Consider the following 18777-nt stretch of genomic DNA (forward strand, 5'->3'; position numbering starts at 1 on the left):
CTTTGTTGCCCTTGAGAAGACTTCTCCATTCATCTCATTCCATTCCACTCCTTACTTCTCCAGTAGTTCCCCAATGACACCGACTATTAGGCTCTGCTTCCGGTGCAGAGGTACTGTTGGCAATAACGCTCTTCATCATTCACTGCTTCCTGGTCAAAGAGAAGTATGAAATGGCAAAAAAAGAAAACCATACTACATGAACTGCTACTGGTCTAAAGTGACATAGCTAACAGAGTAACGTGAACGCATCCTGAAGAAAGTACCACATTGCTCTCTCTCACTAAATCAATGGCCCTCATTCATGAAAACCTCACAGAAAAGATCACAGATTCAAGTGTGTGGGGAGAGACGTACGATCATCTCCCAGCGTGATTTACAGAACCTCTTCGAAATGAGCGTAAGTGTCATCGCAGATTGATAAATAGGATTAAGCCCTGGTTGCGAGAACGTTCTGCGCCTGTCCTCATTTACATAAGGCACACCCGTAATTTGTGCGGGCGTGGCGATCTTCAACCTGCAAATTGACAGCATTCAGTATAAAATATAGTTAATTACCCATTCTCCATGAGAAAATCAGCGCAGTTACAGAATACTCTTTCCTGTCTCAGTCCAGAGCCGAGGTCCTTTAGAAGAGCAAGCTCTGCCATCATTAGGGTAACTGCTCGACCCACAACCACTGGTTAATTTATACTTGAGTCAATGTAAGACCTGTTTGCTGATCATATATCGTTTTATATGACCTGTTATTATCAACATTATAACTGTGGTTGTTACTGAAGCTGTTCCGATTGCTGTTTTTCATGATAATGATGGTCTCATGAATCAAGTATTATCTTATTTTTTGACATTGGTTTACTCAGTCCCCTGAGTTTGATCGTAAGGAAACAAAGATAATATTGATGTCGGTGAAACGATCATACGATCATTTTAAGATCAAATTTGATCGTCCGCACGTATCATGAACGAGGGCCAATGTCTCTAGCTGCATCTGCCCTACAATCTCTACTGTAGTTTAACAAAGCTCACAGTAGATTAGTGTGTCTGGGTGGAACGGAGCGAATGCATTCGGTTGAACGACTGAGGAACCCCAGGCTATTTCCATGTAAAAAAGGACAAGTAATCACCGAAATGTGAAGTTCATAAACACAGCCTCTACAGAGATTACAGAGAATGGCCGATAAACAAAATACATTCTGCGAGCTGCAGTTCGACAGGCAAAAACACCTTGTAAATGAGAGGCCAGAGACCAGATGCACAGACTCAAGCTGACAGAAAAGCAAAAAAAACCTGAAGTAACCACTCTCTGCAACAGTTGTGTGCAGAAGAGGCAAACGGGCGTCCAACCCGAAACTAGATATGTGTACCTAATCAAGAGGCCAGTGAGTGCACACCATAAAAATGGTTAAAAATATATTTAAGGTTTGCTTTTGCTACTTTGTGCATTGAATGTGCACTGGTGGCAACCTCCAAAGGCCACGCCAGTTCAAACTTATAGAAAACTGTTTTTTAACACACTGTGACTGTATATATGGAATACAATTAAAAAGGTTAAAACGCCAAAGCACACTTGCGTTGCCTTGAAATTATCCTTCAGCTAACACAATTCTGACAAGCAAATAAAGAGATTCCACCACCAAGTCATCTGGCATCCCGTCCTTCCCCACCCTGAGTTGTGAAAAACCTCCATGGAGCATCCTGTGACTGTTTCCTTCCGAGAGCCAGCCTCAGATGAACCCTCTAGATGTTCCAATGACATCATTTACCGGGTGGGGTCAAATGAAGCGGCTCTTACTGAACCCAACCTTAGCTTTGCAGTCCGTTAAACCAAGCAGCTCCAACTAAACCAAAACCTCCCCGGGCAGTCCGATCTTCTCTTCCCCTGATAATTCAAACAGACACTTGTGCTCCGTATCCACAACAAATTATGAGCTGAACCTCAACTCAAACAACACGTTTAAAACAATCCCTCTGGTCTGTGGTAGAGACACTTAAAGGTGTAATCCACCTACAGACACACAAAACATTTGGGGAAAGCCTATGGACTATAAGTCAGTAAAATGTGGTTTCCCCATTAGTTAAATTCTGTGGCCAGAAAAAAAATGTCAAAAATGTGATCTATGTTCTAAGATCAACATGGTAAGCTTTAAACTCCTAAATTTACAATGCAGTTTGTTTAAGCGATGTAACAACTTTAAATATATATATTTTACCTGCAGATATTTGCTTGGGATTATTGCATTGATATGATCTAGCTAGCCACTGAAGTGAAAACATTATAAGCTAGTCAGTACCTGTCAAGAGAGATCATGGCAGTGCTGCTTTCGTAGTCAGCAGAGTCGCAAACACGTTGCACATGGGTAGCCAACTTAGAATAACGACGAAATGCAGAGAAATGACAACATACATTGTGGTGATATATTAGCAGTATTTAACTACATATGTCAGAGCCAAGTGCGTTTTCTGGGTGGATTATCACTGTCAGTGTGCCTCAGTGTGTGTTGGCGCCGGACCGCAACAACAGTACGGGCAGTAAATAATTACAGTGACCAAACCAGCGCTCTTCCCAGAACTATGAGTCCCTGGGTATTTATAGCACAGCGTCCTGACAGGCATCCCCACTCGACAAAGCCCCACCAGGCCGGTGAACCGGCAACACTTTCCCCTCAGGCCCGCCCAGTGACTCAGCCTTGCAGTCTCGGGAACAGCCACGTGGACACTCGGGACGGCAGTCGTACCCATTTACGATGGTTATACGTCTGTTTATGTCACAACCAAGGGGAGGGGGATGGATACTGGGAGAGCTGGTGGCATCTGGCTGCTTTGTCGGCAGCTCCATGTTTTTCCGCGGCCCAAATTAAAACAGAACCAGGAAATCCCAAATGGACACGCCTACATTCCAGCTCACCTCGGCGAGCATGAGTCGCCGAACAGCTTAAATTCATGTCACCTGGTCCCTCTCCTTAAAACATGTCACCAAAAGCCCGGGAGTTCCCGAGACGCTGTCACATGACCGCCGTACATTGCCTTGGATCCTGGACGCAGAGCAGTCCCATTGGGGTTGAATATGCCGGCTGATATCCGCCTAGACCTCGGGGCACCGCGACACCTGCCATGGCCCTGGTGCGGAATGGAAAGGGGCTCCAGCCACTCTGTGTCTGTTGTGATGAGTGTGTGTTTGTGTTGCGAGGGGTGTGCGCGCAGGTGTTTTGTGAGATATGTTTGTGTGTGTGTGTGATGTGTGTCATTCGGTTCTGGGTAGTCGGTGGTGGTGGGTCAGAGTTGACCTCAGCAGCCTATTAAACATGATGTAAGCACACAGCCCTGCTTGTTGACACTCAATATTACACAACTGTAATTATGAATATAATAAAGATGTATATATAATATCTACAAAGATATTAGTGCACTTTGATGTACCAGGTTACCATGTAACATGTTGCTTCCCATACTATGTAAACAAGCAAGAGTGTTTTGGTGTAAAATACTACAGCGGAACCATCCCAGGGTGTGTTCACCACCATTACTACTTCCTGGAAATGGCACTCGGCTGAAATTCTTACAGCAAACTGGGATAAGAAGAACCTAAAGGCCTCTGCCTGGGTCTCTCAGTGATGACCTCCAAGTAGGGGTAGAGAAGGAGCAGGGAGCTGGGGTAGAGAAGGAGCAGAGATGTATGAAGGAAATGCCACCGTTAAGACAGGAGTGTTTTGTTTTCAGTAACCAAAAACAGGTTACCATAGACAACATGACCTGCCTCACCATAACCGTCACACTCACACGTCATAGCCATCCAATCCACTAACCGTCACACGCGTAACACCGTCACACGCGTAACACCGTCACACGCGTAACACCGTCACACGCGTAACACCGTCACACGCGTAACACCGTCACACGCGTAACACCGTCACACGCGTAACACCGTCACACGCGTAACACCGTCACACGCGTAACACCGTCACACGCGTAACACCGTCACACGCGTAACACCGTCACACGCGTAACACCGTCACACGCGTAACACCGTCACACGCATACGCCATAGCCATCCAACCCCCTAACCGTCACACGCATAACCGTCACACGCATAACCGTCACACGCATACGCCATAGCCATCCAACCCCCTAACCGTCACACTCATAACCGTCACACTCATAACCGTCACACTCATAACCGTCACACTCATAACCGTCACACTCATACACCATAGCCATCCAACCCCCTAACTGTCCCTTTGAATTCATCACCACTATCTTCATTTATGTACAGAGGATGTTGGGGCCCAGGAACATTCCCCTCCAACAGCCCCACATTCCCAACAAGTGACGAGAGCAGAAGCTGCTGGTACATCAGACAGCTCATCGCGAACCTTCTGTGCGCTCTGCATACATACTGCAGGAAGGGAATATTCCATCTCACCTGAACACTTGCTCAGTGTCTATGTGGGCTAAACCTCCACGCTGGCCAGGTTCCACAGCGGGGGGAGGGTGGGGTCTTGGCTCATGGTCCCGTCAGCCACTCGAGGCCGACGCCAGCTTTTCAGGAAAGTCACTAACACGCAGTGATCGGCTTAGCCGTTCCCAGCTCCAACTGCTCTTCAGAGGAGGGATGTTGAACGTCACAACCTAGACAAGAGAGAGAGAGGTTCTAAGATGTGGCGTCATACTGGACTAGACCCGGTGGGGTCTAGATGTGGCGTCATACTGTACTACACCCGGTGGGGTCTAGATGTGGCGTCATACTGTACTAGACCCGGTGGGGTCTAGATGTGGCGTCATACTGTACTAGACCCGGTGGGGTCTAGATGTGGCGTCATACTGTACTAGACCCGGTGGGGTCTAGATGTGGCCTCATACTGTACTAGACCCGGTGGGGTCTAGATGTGGCCTCATACTGTACTAGACCCGGTGGGGTCTAGATGTGGCCTCATACTGTACTAGACCCGGTGGGGTCTAGATGTGGCCTCATACTGTACTAGACCCGGTGGGGTCTAGATGTGGCCTCATACTGTACTAGACCCGGTGGGGTCTAGATGTGGCCTCATACTGTACTAGACCCCGGTGGGGTCTAGATGTGGCCTCATACTGTACTAGACCCCGGTGGGGTCTAGATGTGGCCTCATACTGTACTGGACCCCGGTGGGGTCTAGATGTGGCCTCATACTGTACTGGACCCCGGTGGGGTCTAGATGTGGCCTCATACTGTACTGGACCCCGGTGGGGTCTAGATGTGGCCTCATACTGTACTGGACCCCGGTGGGGTCTAGATGTGGCCTCATACTGTACTAGACCCGGTGGGGTCTAGATGTGGCCTCATACTGTACTAGACCCGGTGGGGTCTAGATGTGGCCTCATACTGTACTAGACCCGGTGGGGTCTAGATGTGGCCTCATACTGTACTAGACCCGGTGGGGTCTAGATGTGGCCTCATACTGTACTAGACCCGGTGGGGTCTAGATGTGGCCTCATACTGTACTAGACCCGGTGGGGTCTAGATGTGGCCTCATACTGTACTAGACCCGGTGGGGTCTAGATGTGGCCTCATACTGTACTAGACCCGGTGGGGTCTAGATGTGGCCTCATACTGTACTAGACCCGGTGGGGTCTAGATGTGGCCTCATACTGTACTAGACCCGGTGGGGTCTAGATGTGGCCTCATACTGTACTAGACCCGGTGGGGTCTAGATGTGGCGTCATACTGTACTAGACCCGGTGGGGTCTAGATGTGGCGTCATACTGTACTAGACCCGGTGGGGTCTAGATGTGGCGTCATACTGTACTAGACCCGGTGGGGTCTAGATGTGGCGTCATACTGTACTAGACCCGGTGGGGTCTAGATGTGGCGTCATACTGTACTAGACCCGGTGGGGTCTAGATGTGGCGTCATACTGTACTAGACCCGGTGGGGTCTAGATGTGGCGTCATACTGTACTAGACCCGGTGGGGTCTAGATGTGGCGTCATACTGTACTAGACCCGGTGGGGTCTAGATGTGGCGTCATACTGTACTAGACCCGGTGGGGTCTAGATGTGGCGTCATACTGTACTAGACCCGGTGGGGTCTAGATGTGGCGTCATACTGTACTAGACCCGGTGGGGTCTAGATGTGGCGTCATACTGTACTAGACCCGGTGGGGTCTAGATGTGGCGTCATACTGTACTAGACCCGGTGGGGTCTAGATGTGGCGTCATACTGTACTAGACCCGGTGGGGTCTAGATGTGGCGTCATACTGTACTAGACCCGGTGGGGTCTAGATGTGGCGTCATACTGTACTAGACCCGGTGGGGTCTAGATGTGGCGTCATACTGTACTAGACCCGGTGGGGTCTAGATGTGGCGTCATACTGTACTAGACCCGGTGGGGTCTAGATGTGGCGTCATACTGTACTACACCTGGTGGTGTCTAGCGACAGACAGGTGTGCTGTTCCACCCATTTGGGGGACATAATAGTAGACTAAGGCAGGGCAAGCAGTCTTAAGTTGTTTCCCTCAGGGATACCGGACTGTGACTCATCAGCCCAGACAACCATAGACCACACGGCTTCGCCATCACACAGACTGTTTTCAAGAAGCAATATGAGAGCGGAGGTCTGTCAGCTATTCTGCGATTGCAGGACTCAATGTAACAGGATGTTCCCTGAGCTCAGTTCTGTTTGCTGTTTGCCGAGCAGGGCCACGAACCACAAAAACCTCAGCTCAGGGCCAGACACTCACTCATGTTTGTTTTACTGTCAAAGTGAGGCCCGGCATCTTAGTACCATAACAGAAAATCCCAAACCCCGAACCTTGCTTAAACCCAACCTAACCGAGTCCTAACCCTTAATGCCTGAACTTAAGCCTAACCCTAATTCTAACCCTAAACTTAAACCAGTGAGAGGCAAAGCCTCACATCACAGTGAGGACCAGCCATATGTCCTCACTTTTCATGACTGTCCTTGTTATACTACTGAAGAGGAAACACCCACACAAACACACACGCAAACACACACACAAAAGCAAAACCAAAGAACTGAGGAATTGGGGACAGTTTGCGGTGGTCATGTGACACAAAGACATGTTGAAACACTTGGCAGATGCATTATGGGAGCTGTGCCAGAGGAGGTGTAAACACACCTGGCTGACTGGCGAAACACGCATTCTCTAAGCCAAACAGCGCAGGCACGCTGAGTCACCGTAACCATACAGACCAGGAACTGAGAGGATGTCTAATGACAGAAGTATAATGACAGACCTAGCGTTCACCAACAGTTGTTCACCTAGCCTAGCAGCTCCCTCGCCACTCTGCCGGTGTTCAACACACTGACTACGCTAACGACAGAGATAACATGCCAGCTTGCAGAAGGACGCGTCTGCATGTCCTTGACTAGGCTACAAGAAGTGAGACGAGGACAAAAGGGTAAACCTTGAATCATTCAATGCACATGGTGAAGCGTGTCATACCCTGAGGAAGTGGGACAAAACACCATTGTATGAAGAACTCCAAGTATTTGGGTTCTTCATTAGTCAGGGGCAATTTCAGGGGCAGTGGAGGGGTACCTAGGAAGGGAAGAAGGCAATCAAGGCCAGCAGAAGGATTGGCCAAGTCTACAATAACATGTACACAAGCCCCCATGAATGGATGGTTAATAAGCTACTACATCCAAGAGCATTTCAGAGATTAGTCATGTTTTAGTGCTCCAGAGGTCCTCTGTGGAGACGGTTGGCCTTCTTGGAAGGTTTTCCCCATCTCTGCAGCAGCCCAACATCAGGCAATATCGGCCAAACGGAAGCCACTCCTCAGTAAACATCACATAACAGCCTGTTTGGGGTTTGCCAGAAGGCAACGTAAGGACTCTCAGACCATTGAGAAACAAGATCCTAGGGTCCGACGAAACCAAGACTGATGGTCGTTGGCCTGAATGCCAAAGCTGAACCTCTGGAGGAACTAGGGACCGCTTAACACCTGGCCAGTACCATTCCAGTGGTGAAGCATGGTGGTGGCTACATGACCAGTGAAGACTGAAGGAAAGATAAACAGAGCAGAGCACAGACAGGTCCTTGATGAAAAGCTGCTCCTGAATGCTTATGATCTCAGACAGGGCCGAAGGTTCACCATCAAACAGTAAAACAACCCGAAGTACACAGGTCAAGAGAACGCAGAGGTGTTGCTTTAGGACAAGTCTGTGAATGTCCTTGAGTTGCCCAGAGAGTGTGGACTTGAACCCAATCAAAGATCTCTGGAGAGATCTGAAAATGGCTGTGCAGTAATGTTCCACGTTCAACCTGACAGAGCTTAAGAAGATCTGCAGAGAAGAATGGGAGGGCTCCCAAACAGCTGTGCCAAGTTTGTAGCATCAAACCCAAGAAGACAAGGTTGTAATCACTGCCAAATGTGCTTCAAGAAAGTAATGGTTAAAAATGTCAAAATACTTGTGGAACTAAATGTGGAATAAATCGAGGGGTGTGAATACTTCCTGAATTAACAGTATACCATTTGACCCTGCTTAAGCATTCAAAAATAAAATGGATGATCTAAGATTTAAACCATGTCACTTATTAACTTTAAGATGTACATTTTGGAATGCTTTATTGGAATCCTTAATTGTTCTTACAGCAAAAACTCCCTTTCAACACGCAAATAGCCAAACAGCTAATCGCATGCTGGCAATTAATAATAAAGCACGGAGACGTGGTCAAGAGCTTTACTCGCTGTTTGACCCAACCTTTCAGGAAGATACGTTATCTAAGCATCTTTGACCACGGTGCGATAGAGGCATCTCTAAATGCACAATACATAGAAACTCCAAACAGATGGAGGGTAAAATGGGGTCCCACCCAATATCAGACAGGTGTACCTAATAAAGTGGCCAGGGCATATAAGGTCCACAATGCTGTAATGGCCCTTTTACAGCATAATAACTAGGCAAACCCATAGCCAAGCTTCCACAAAGCTCCTAATTATATTCCTATCGTGTGGCATAGTTTGTGCGTTGGTTTAAGCTAAACAGCAGCTAAGCTGAAGGCTCAACAGTTCGGACCTAAAACAATAAAGTCAACCTTTCAATCCCTGGGCTATTGTCAGTAAATAAGATAAGCTGCGAGGTGAGCCAACTAGGTAACCATTTACAATTCAAAAGGGATTTTTATTTTCAGGTCAACTTTTTCAGTGTAGTAAAAGTTGGTAAGCTGAGCTCAAAGTTCAGCCGCTCAAATCCCAACACTGGAATATTGACAATAGGAGATGAGACAACAAATATGCAATAAAAATGTTTCTAGTAAAATATAAGTTAACCGAATTTCACTAAGCAAGAACAAACCCTCTAAACCTCTCAGTCAACAACAGACATAATAAATGTCAGCCCGCCTGTCTGAGTGGACTGTGTGACGGGCCTTCTGGCAGGAGCTGACCCTCAATCAGAGGAGCTGTTCAGCAAAAATATTGTTTTCCTCGAGTTAGACTGGGCCCTACTGTTGCACTTCATGGGATCTCAATGAGTGCCTATATTCTGTGAGGAGAACAAATGTACGTGGGAGAGGGAGAGGCGCGGGGAAAGATAAAGTGAATATAGATATTATTTTGCCATCTATTCCCGGGATGTTATGTTCAGACTCTAAGGCTAAGACAGGTCCCAGATAGACGTTTCTCAGATGAACCTGCATGCACGCACACACACACACACACTAAAAGCCATGTGATTAATTAGAATCCATCTGAAAAGGCAGAGCTTGAGCTCTTAGTGCTCAAGTCCCAAATGGGCATGGAAAGATATTGAGCACGGGGGTAGAGGAGAGATTCTCCAAGAGATGCTAATTGAACTCAGCCATGTTCACTTTACACTGCACGTCTGAAATGGAACACTAGCACTTCCTCCTCCTACCAACACTCATAAGGCTTGGTATGCATTTCGGTGTATTCATCCCTGCCGATGCAGCCTGTCTCTGCTAGCTGGCCTAGCCACTGGAAGATGTGTCCTTGTGATAAGTTAGTTCGCCTGTCGAATGTACTGTATGTTCATCTTGAGAACCTCCTGACCACTACAGTTAAGCCATGTTAAAAATGTTATCGATCAAAGGACTAAATCTAGATTCACGTTTGGACGTTTTACAGTAGACAGGAACGCATTGCAGGCTGCACAGTAGCTACAGTACTGAAATAAGCCATGACTACAACAGGTAGTAGTGTATACTTAGTTGAGTCAAAGGAGTTGGTATTATATAGCTAAGCTATACTGGAAATGTCTAAGCTAGTCAGCATTACTAACGTTAGTGATCATTCCTATGAAAATTGGATGGACGTTAACTAGCTAAACCCCTAGCATTTTTATAACCTACAGTTACATTTCAAAGCAATTATATATTTTAGAAACAGGAATACTGTAGCTAGTACTAGTCCTGCGGATGCCTGCTGTTCCTTGGCAAATGTCGAGACTAGATGAGTAGATCACTTTCACGTTTGCTATAGCGAATAACAGTAATGGATAGCTATTTCATCATACTGTTATTAGGTAGAGGATATCTACAGTAGATGTGTGAAATACCGTAAATTAAAAAACGCCCGAAGTATTTCAGTGACGCGCTAATTTCGAGTAGAAAGCTACAGTACCTAGATATGGTAACTGTTAGAAAGCTAACAGCTAACGTTGGCTAATTTATTATAGCTAGGTATTTTTCAAAGAATTAAAGATAAAATGCAAAACAAACCTGAGCCTTTCTGAATGTACTGAATATAAAGCTAACCTTAGATAGCAAGTAAAAATAATAAAGACATTATTTAAGCGTATCCGTAAAATACTCACCGGTTACTGTAGATTTGCAGTATTTTCCCAAGAGCCAAGCTGCTGTGGAACAGTGATTGTCACGGAATAACTTAGCTAGCTAGCTAGTTAGCCAAACTGCTAACGGTGGCTATCCAGGCAATTCCACTTGTCAGTCGATCACCGTGTACGGTAAAAAAGAAAGACAACACTACAAAAACGACCTCGCGGACGCAAAGACTATCACCAATGAACTGTCTAATTTGTCGGACAGAGTATTGCTTCAGACAACAACAAACAATTTCATGATTTCACAATCACTCTCTCTTTTCGCTGCCATCTTACTTGAATTCCTCTATCTCACACCCACACGCAAGGGACGCTATCATTACGTTTTTAGGAACCCTCCCTCCACCGACCTTGAAAGGAGCCTAAAATCGAAAAGACACTCTTGCAGTTATTTACCGGTCAGGCATGGTGTCGGGATGCGGAGAACTGGCTCATCAGTCAATTTCCGACATACTGTATATACAGTGTATAAAACATATATACACGCAGTATAAATTGTATATCCAAGCATTAAAAGTAACGCAGCATTAATTAAAGCTGAAGCTGCATACAGACCCCTAAATGTGTCATACATGTGGGGTTAGAGTTAAACAATATTAAACATACATAAATACACACATACAGTACCAGATAAAGGTTTAGACAGAGCTACTCATAACACATAAGTAATCATGTTGTAACCAAAAAACAAATAGAAATATATTTATACTTCAGATTCCTTACAAAAGCCACCCTTTGCCTTAATGACAGCTTTGCATACTCACGGTATGATTTCAAGGTACACTCAACTAGCATGGCTACCACAGCATTCTACCTCATGAAGCTGGTTGAGAGAATGCAATGTGTGCAAAGTTGTCATAAATGCAACGGGTGGCTACTTTGAAGAATCTACAATATGAAATGTATTTTGTTCTGTTTAACGATTCCATCTGTTATTTCATAGTTTTGTTGTCTTTTTTCTATTATTCTACAATGTGCATAAAAGTAAAACTAAAGAAATTCCCTGGAATGAGTAGGTGTGTCCACATTTTTTACAGGTACTGTACAAACAAACACACACACACTCACACAAACACACAAGCAGACATATGTACATACATACATACATACACACGTGTACAATACAGTGATATTTCAGCCTTCTTTCTATCTTGAACTGATTAACAGAAAACCCTGTGGGATCATCAAAACCCAGTGGGATTTTCCACAGGACATCACCAGTTGGTTAATGAACAATTAGGTACATACACACGCTCAACCCGGTTAAAGAGGCTCCTGCTCACCTCCATGGAAACAGACCGGACAGAATCATGATCAACAGGCGTGCCTGTGCCTCGGTAGGCTTGGCTTGTCGTCATGTTAACACAGACCTGCTACAACACCGGCTCAATGCTCCCTATTACCGAGTAGGTGCCAGTTGTCAGGACCATCAAGGCGCAGCTGGAGGCAACACTACAGAGGGTACACAGCAGGTCACCGTCATCCAGACAAGGCTTGTGATTGAGGCCAAACCCTGACTGCACCCGAGCAGACCCACTACAAGAGGCAAAATGAACCGATGGGCCCAGGTGTTCAGGTGGCATCGGATGAAGAAAGAGGACGAGCAGGAGGAGAAGGGGGAGCAGGAGGAGAAGGGGGAGAAGGGGGAGAAGGAGGAGAAGGGGGAGAGGAAACAGGAGAGTGAAGATGTGAAAAGGGCCCTGGCAAAGCCCAAAGTGAAGTAAGACACCCGCGTTTCGATACAATTAGCGAAACATGTCTAGTACTGGATAACGTGGCCCACGTAGATTAGTCAGTAAGGTATAAGAACACCGAGGATGTCTCTGGATTTATGTTGTTGACCGCTACTTCTTCACAGATGTATATGTGTGTGTGTGTTCTTTTTTTGCGTCTCCTCGTCAGCTGGAGAGAGTGGGTGATTGACCCATCAGAGGAGTTTTATTATGGATGGCTTCAGGTCATGATCGTTCCTGTCTTCTACAACTGGGTCATCCTCATCTGCAGGTGTGCATTATTTAGACCATCCGTATGTGCCTTTTTGCAGACACTTATCCAGGTTCGAGCGACAGGTACGGGTGCTGCATTTGTCTTATAGTGACTGCAAAGTGTCCCCATATTTCTATTGCATGTCTAATTACATACTTAAATCACAAATGATTTAAAGAATTACGAGACGAGAAACATTGTTTTTGTTAACGAACAGTTGTAACTATAAAGCAGCTTTTCTGTGTAGGATTGATGTGGGCGCACTTCAACAAAAGAATGATGTGGTTGTATACCAGGCATGAAGAAAATATGAATGTTAGCAGATATCCTACTTACGTGACTTGGCTGGTTCATACCCCTCTGCAGGATGACATCATCTCCATGAGTATTCTTCAAACTGTTTTAATTTGTTCACTTTCATAAGCTTTGGCCAGAAATGTGACTATTCGACAAGTCACCAACAATATTTGTGTGTGTGAGTAAACAGGATGTCACATTTTAACTGGGTAGTTACTTCACAATAGCTAGGTGAGACAACAACATCACAGTGATAGTGAGTCAAGTGTTTTTCAAGCATAACAGCTACCAGCAAAGTCGGAGCCGGTGACAAAAGACAAGAGCAAATAATACACAGAAGAATAAATTGACCTCACGGACCGATTTGATTTTGTTTACATTTCAAATGGAACTTCACCTTCTTTTCTAGGACGTGCTTCAAGGAGATAGATCAACAATACCTGACATTGTGGCTTACACTTGACTACCTATCTGACCTTTTATATGTGGCAGATACCTTCATCAAATTTCACACTGGTAAAGACCTACCCCTTTTTACCATTTGTGTGATTGTGTGTGTGTCCGTGTCATTGGGGGTTGAACTGTCCTTTGCTATTCTGCTTATTGGATGGAACATACATTCTATTGCAAAAAAAATCTTATAAGGTAACAAAACCGAATAACTTGGGGAGTGGCTTATCTTGTTTTTTTTTTACATTATAATATTTCATATTCTCTGGCTGCTTGAAGTGAACTCTGACAGACAGTATCTGTGCTGCCCCCTGCAGGCTACCTGGAGCAGGGCATCCTGGTGAGGGACAGGGCCCGTCTACAAAAGCGCTACCTCCACTCCTCGCGCTTCCGGTGGGACCTGGCGTCCCTGTTGCCCACAGACCTCCTCTACCTGTGGGTCGGCATTCACCAGCCCCTGGTGCGAGTCAACCGCTTCCTGCGCACCTCCCGCGTCAATGAAGCTGTGGACCGCATAGAGACCCGCACCTCCTACCCCAACGTCTTCCGCATCTCCAAGCTCATGCTCTACATCTTCGTGCTCCTCCACTGGAACGCCTGCCTCTACTTCGCCCTGTCCCGCTACATCGGTTTCGGGTCGGACCACTGGGTCTACCCGGACACCTCGGACCCGGAGTTTGCCGCGGTGAGGCGCCAGTACTACTACTGCTTCTGGTTCTCCGTGCTGATCTTGACCACGGTGGGCGACACGCCGCAACCCACGTGCGAAGAGGAGTTCCTGTTCATGATTGCAGACCTGCTGATTGCCGTGCTGGTGTTTGCCTATGTTGTGGGGGACGTGGGGAACGTCATCACCAACCTCAGGGACAGGGACAACGTCTTCTTTCCAAACCATGAGCTGGTGAGGGGCTGGGCACGACAGCAAAAACCTCATACGTGTGCTTTTATTTGTATGTTTTTTACATGTATATTATTGGGGGATTTTGGGGGCTGAAAGAGCAGTGGGCAAGATTCAATCACCTGGTGAAGTGATGGATGTGCGTCTGAGGCAGAAGCTGAGACTGCTGGACCACACTAGGCCAGCATGCTTTGGCTCTCAAAAGTATTCAACCCCTTGGACTTTTCCACAAAAGGTGAAATAACAAATCTAAAAACAAATCTAAATTACATACAAATTCAAAACAGAAAATAATTAATTGCATAAGTATTCAGGCCCTTTAGTCAATATTTGGTAGATACACCTTGGCAGCAATTACAGACATGAGTCAATTAGGATAAATCTCTACTAGCTTTGCATATGGTATTTTTCCTGAAATTACTGAAGTAGGATGGGGATCTTTCATAAACAGCAATGTTCTACATACTTTCAACTGGATTGAGGTCCAGGCTATGACTGGGCAACTTCAGGATATTGACCTTTTTGTTTTTAAAACACTCCAGTGTGGCTTTGGATTTAAGTTTGGGATAATTATCCTGCTAGAAGATGAATGTTTTCTCAAGTCCCAGGTTTCTTGTAGATGAGAGGTTTTCTTTCAAGATTTCTCTGTGGCTATTGTTGAAGTATGTGCATTATCTCAGCTTTGGAAGACTTAAACTCCTTTATTGTTGCTATAGGCCTCTTTGTGACCTCCCTGACTTGACCCCTTTTCACTTTTTTGGAAAACAGCTTGTTCTAGACAGATTTGCAGATTGACAGTTGCGCCATATTTCTTAATAATAGATGTTACTGTTTTCTGTTTAATTTAATTTGTCTCCATGATTAGGTTTTTGTTAGGAATTTAATAACCAACTGTGGTACCTCTTAGAGACAAGTGTATTTAACCTGAAATCATGTAAAATATCTTGATTGTTCACAACTGGACTCTATTCAACTAATTACGTGAAAATTTGTTTCACCACACAATTTGGTGTCATAGCCAAGGTGAACTTATTCAATCATTTAGTTTCACATCTCTCATTAATTTAGAACAATTTGTTATTTTTCACGATTACATAACTTTTTGTGTTATGATCAGTGGCAAAAACTCCTGATTAAATCCACTGTGATTTCATGTTTTAACACAATGAAATGTGACAAAGTCTAAGAGGGTGAATACTTTGATGAACACCGATACCTTTTTCTTCATACCAACACTTTCAAAGTTGGTCTTTGATGCTGAAGGTCTACAACGATAAAACCTAGCTTACCATGAGATAACTAAACCCCTCTTGATAAGTGTCAGCTTATTTCATTGTAACATACAATGTAAGTTAACCTTGTTTTCTCCCCCCAACCATCTTGTTATTTATGACATGCCCAGCATGGCTAATCCTAACTAATTGAATTCCAGGTCAAGAGCTATCTGCGCAACAGGTACATCAGCAAGGAGCTGCGTAAACGTGTGAACGACTGGTACCAGCACTTGTATATCAACCGTAAGATAACGCGGGAGAACGAGATCCTGCGGCAGCTTCCCGTTCAACTGCAGACAGAGATCGCTGTGAGCGTGCACCTGCCCACTCTTTCCAAAGTCACCATCTTCCAGAACTGTGAGACCAGCTTGCTGGAGGAGCTGGTTCTCAAACTCACCCCACAGGTCAGGGGTCAGGGGTTAAAAGTCTGGGTTTCAAATTTTCTGTACACTACTGTTCAAAAGTTTGTGGTCTGGTCATTTTGAACGGTAGTGTATGTATGTGTACTTTACATTTTGGTGTTAAGGTTGCAAGTGTTGTATATTGCCAATATAGCATAGTTTTTTATCCTGCATATAGGCCTTGGCTGGGGTATATTGGCCATATACCATAAACCCTTAGTTTCCTTATTGCTATTATAAACTAGCTACCAGCCTGATAAGAAGGCTGGAAAACATTTTTGGTCATACACATGTCTGATATACAACGGCTTTCAGCCAATCAGCAGGCAGATAAAAAAAAATATATATTGTAATACTGTACTGTATGTCCTGCTAACTTCATTAGGGGAATGCGCCTAGTGGTTAGATCACTGGACCAGGAACCAATAGGTCACTAGTTTGAATCCCAAGGCCGACAAGATGAAATAGTAGACTGGTCTCCCTTGATCGGAGACCAGTTGCAGCTGAAAGAGGCCTTGGAGGGCCAGTAGGGGGCACTCTTCACTCTGGTCTACATACAGCAGTCAATGCACCAGAGTAATAAATAGCACATTGCCTGGCGTAAAATAAGGGATGAATGAAAACCCTATTGCTCCTATAAGCTGTGAATAGGTGTGTGTCTGCTATATGACTAAAAGGTCAGAAGCTTCAACATTACTTCTCAGACCTGCTTCCCTTCCTCTCGACTGCAGGTGTACAGCCCTGGGGAATATGTCTGCAGGAAGGGGGATGTAGGACACGAGATGTACATCATCAAGGAGGGAAAACTGGCTGTGGTGGCCGACGACGGGGTCACCGAGTACGCTGTGCTTAGTGACGGCAATTTCTTTGGCGAGATCAGCATCCTCAACATCAAAGGTAAGAAAGGGAGAGGGAACGTTGCTGTGTATTTTCCGGGAAACAAGCCTCATATTCCAAACCCGATACTCCTGAGCAATGCCTCGGTAGACGCAGTCCGAGCTAACAGAGGGAGAAGGCTCAGGAGTGAGTCAGCCGGTGAGAAACGACGGTCAGAATGCATAGTTAAGTAGGAAGTATGAATGGGCGCACACCCGGTACGCTGGTGGAGGCCCCGCCCTGGCGGATCGTAAACTCCGGGATACAGAGACGAAACAGGAATGTTGCTCTGTGTTCAAGCTGAGAGGGATTCACAGGGTGTCTTCGGGGGTTGTCGAACGGACCAATGAAAACACTCCTCTTCCTCTGACAGGGAACAAATCAGGCAACCGTCGGACAGCCAACATACGCAGCATCGGCCACTCCGACCTGTTCAGCCTGTCCAAGGAGGACCTGACGAATGTGCTGTCCGAGTTCCCGGCCGCTAAGAGACACCTGGAGGAGAAGGGCCGTCAGATCCTCACTAAGATGGGCATGCTGGTGGAGGCCGTGTCGGGCGAGGAGGAACAGGAGCGGATGCAGGCCAAGGTGGAGAGGCTGGAGGGTTGCCTGAACGCCCTGCAAACCAAGCTGGCTCGTCTGATGGCCGAGCTGGAGTCCAGCAATCACAAGCTCCTGGCCAGAGTGGGGCAACTGGAATTTGAGATGGAAGGCTGGACAGACTCCATGTCTGAGGAGGAGGGTGGGGGAGAGAGATGGGGGGGGACGGGGGAGAGAGGAGAAGGGGTGGGTGAGGAGGTTGAGGGGGAGCGGGGAGAAGGGGAGGGGAAGGAGCGTGTGTGTGGAAGTAAGGGAGAAGACGAAGGATTTGGAGAGGCAAAAAGAGAAGGAGGAGAGGAAGGGGACACAAGCGAGACCCAGAGTGGAGGAGAGGAAAAGGGGGGGAGTTGTGGAGGGGAGTAAGGGAGAGGGGGTGATCTGGGGGACAGGGAAAAGGAGACAAAACAGATATAGGTGTGGAATTTCAGACCGATGATGGGAGGAAGTTGAACAGAGAGAGAAAAGAGAATCAGGTGAGAGAGGGGATCGAGGAAAAAAGGAGGCAAGCAGGAGTAAAGGAGGCAGAGCTCCATTTGGAGAAGGGAGGGAGGCAGACATGTGTTTAGACAAAACAAAGGAGTGGTAAATGCAGAGGACTGCAAAATATTCTGTAAGTGCAACTGTATACCTTAATCCCAACCAAACGGTCACACTTATGAAACCAAAATAAGCTTTTTGGTTCTCCTACTGCACTATCCTTAAGCAGACTGAAAAGTGCAATCCAATAACTGTACCATGATGGACCATATTCAATAAATGCCTGATTTCTTATTTCTTGTGTTTAAACTGCTCTCGAACAGTAAGCAGTTACTGAAAGCTTCTTTGGGTGTGTCTTCTCTGCTTGGGGTAGGACCTGGTTGGTGTCTGGGTAACCAGCCTCTGATATTTATGTTTGTCCTCATTTTATGTATATAAGATGCTTACACGTTTTTTCTTAAATCACAATATATTAGGGTGCAAACATTATGAAGCGATATAGTATGAACTGCTTTGTTTGTAAATAGTGACATATTTGTTGAATTCATTGACTTATTGGTTATCAAGAAAGCGGAAATAGTATGTCATTCAAGTTAAATAGCTCCCATACCTGTCTGTAGCCTCTTGCATCTTTCAGTTTTCCTTGGGAAAATCCCTTTGGGCCATGCAGGGGTGGTTGGTGGGTATCATTATTTTATTGTGCTGTCACGTGTTTG

At 45.9% G+C, this 18777-nt stretch overlaps 2 protein-coding genes across 3 annotated transcripts in view; one reads left to right on the forward strand and one right to left on the reverse strand.

Annotated features, from left to right (window-relative positions):
• fam160a2 (family with sequence similarity 160 member A2) overlaps positions 1–11083 on the reverse strand; it is a 33370-nt gene extending 22287 nt beyond the window's left edge. The window contains exons 1-2 of one of the 2 annotated variants that reach the window (XM_013139144.4): positions 10776–11083; positions 4421–4626 (exon numbers count right to left, since the gene is read on the reverse strand). The gene's annotated coding sequence lies outside the window, so the exon portion shown is untranslated. The remainder of the gene's footprint in view (positions 1–4420; positions 4627–10775) is intronic. The other variant, XM_020041291.3, reaches the window with a different exon arrangement.
• Positions 11084–12438: 1355 nt separating this feature from the next.
• On the forward strand, positions 12439–18398 carry cnga4 (cyclic nucleotide gated channel subunit alpha 4). Its single transcript, XM_010903352.3, has 8 exons — positions 12439–12522; positions 12705–12806; positions 13495–13601; positions 13853–14436; positions 15866–16111; positions 16840–17005; positions 17358–17726; positions 18385–18398. The coding sequence occupies exons 2-8, from the start codon at positions 12763–12765 to the stop codon at positions 18396–18398; spliced, it is 1530 nt and encodes a 509-aa protein (XP_010901654.2). The 5' UTR covers positions 12439–12522; positions 12705–12762.
• The last annotated feature ends 379 nt before the right edge of the window (positions 18399–18777 follow it).

This window comes from Esox lucius, chromosome 20 (assembly GCF_011004845.1).
Source record: "Esox lucius isolate fEsoLuc1 chromosome 20, fEsoLuc1.pri, whole genome shotgun sequence".
Taxonomy (NCBI): Eukaryota; Metazoa; Chordata; class Actinopteri; order Esociformes; family Esocidae; genus Esox; species Esox lucius.

What these genes read in the sequence shown, in the direction of transcription:
- cnga4 (XM_010903352.3), top strand. Translation starts at nt 12,763, where the DNA reads ATGATCGTTCCTGTCTTCTACAACTGGGTCATCCTCATCTGCAG. An exon ending in CTTCATCAAATTTCACACTG is followed by an intron (nt 13,602 to 13,852) that starts GTAAAGACCTAC and finishes TGCCCCCTGCAG; the next exon opens with GCTACCTGGAGCAGGGCATC. An exon ending in CAGCATCCTCAACATCAAAG is followed by an intron (nt 17,006 to 17,357) that starts GTAAGAAAGGGA and finishes TTCCTCTGACAG; the next exon opens with GGAACAAATCAGGCAACCGT.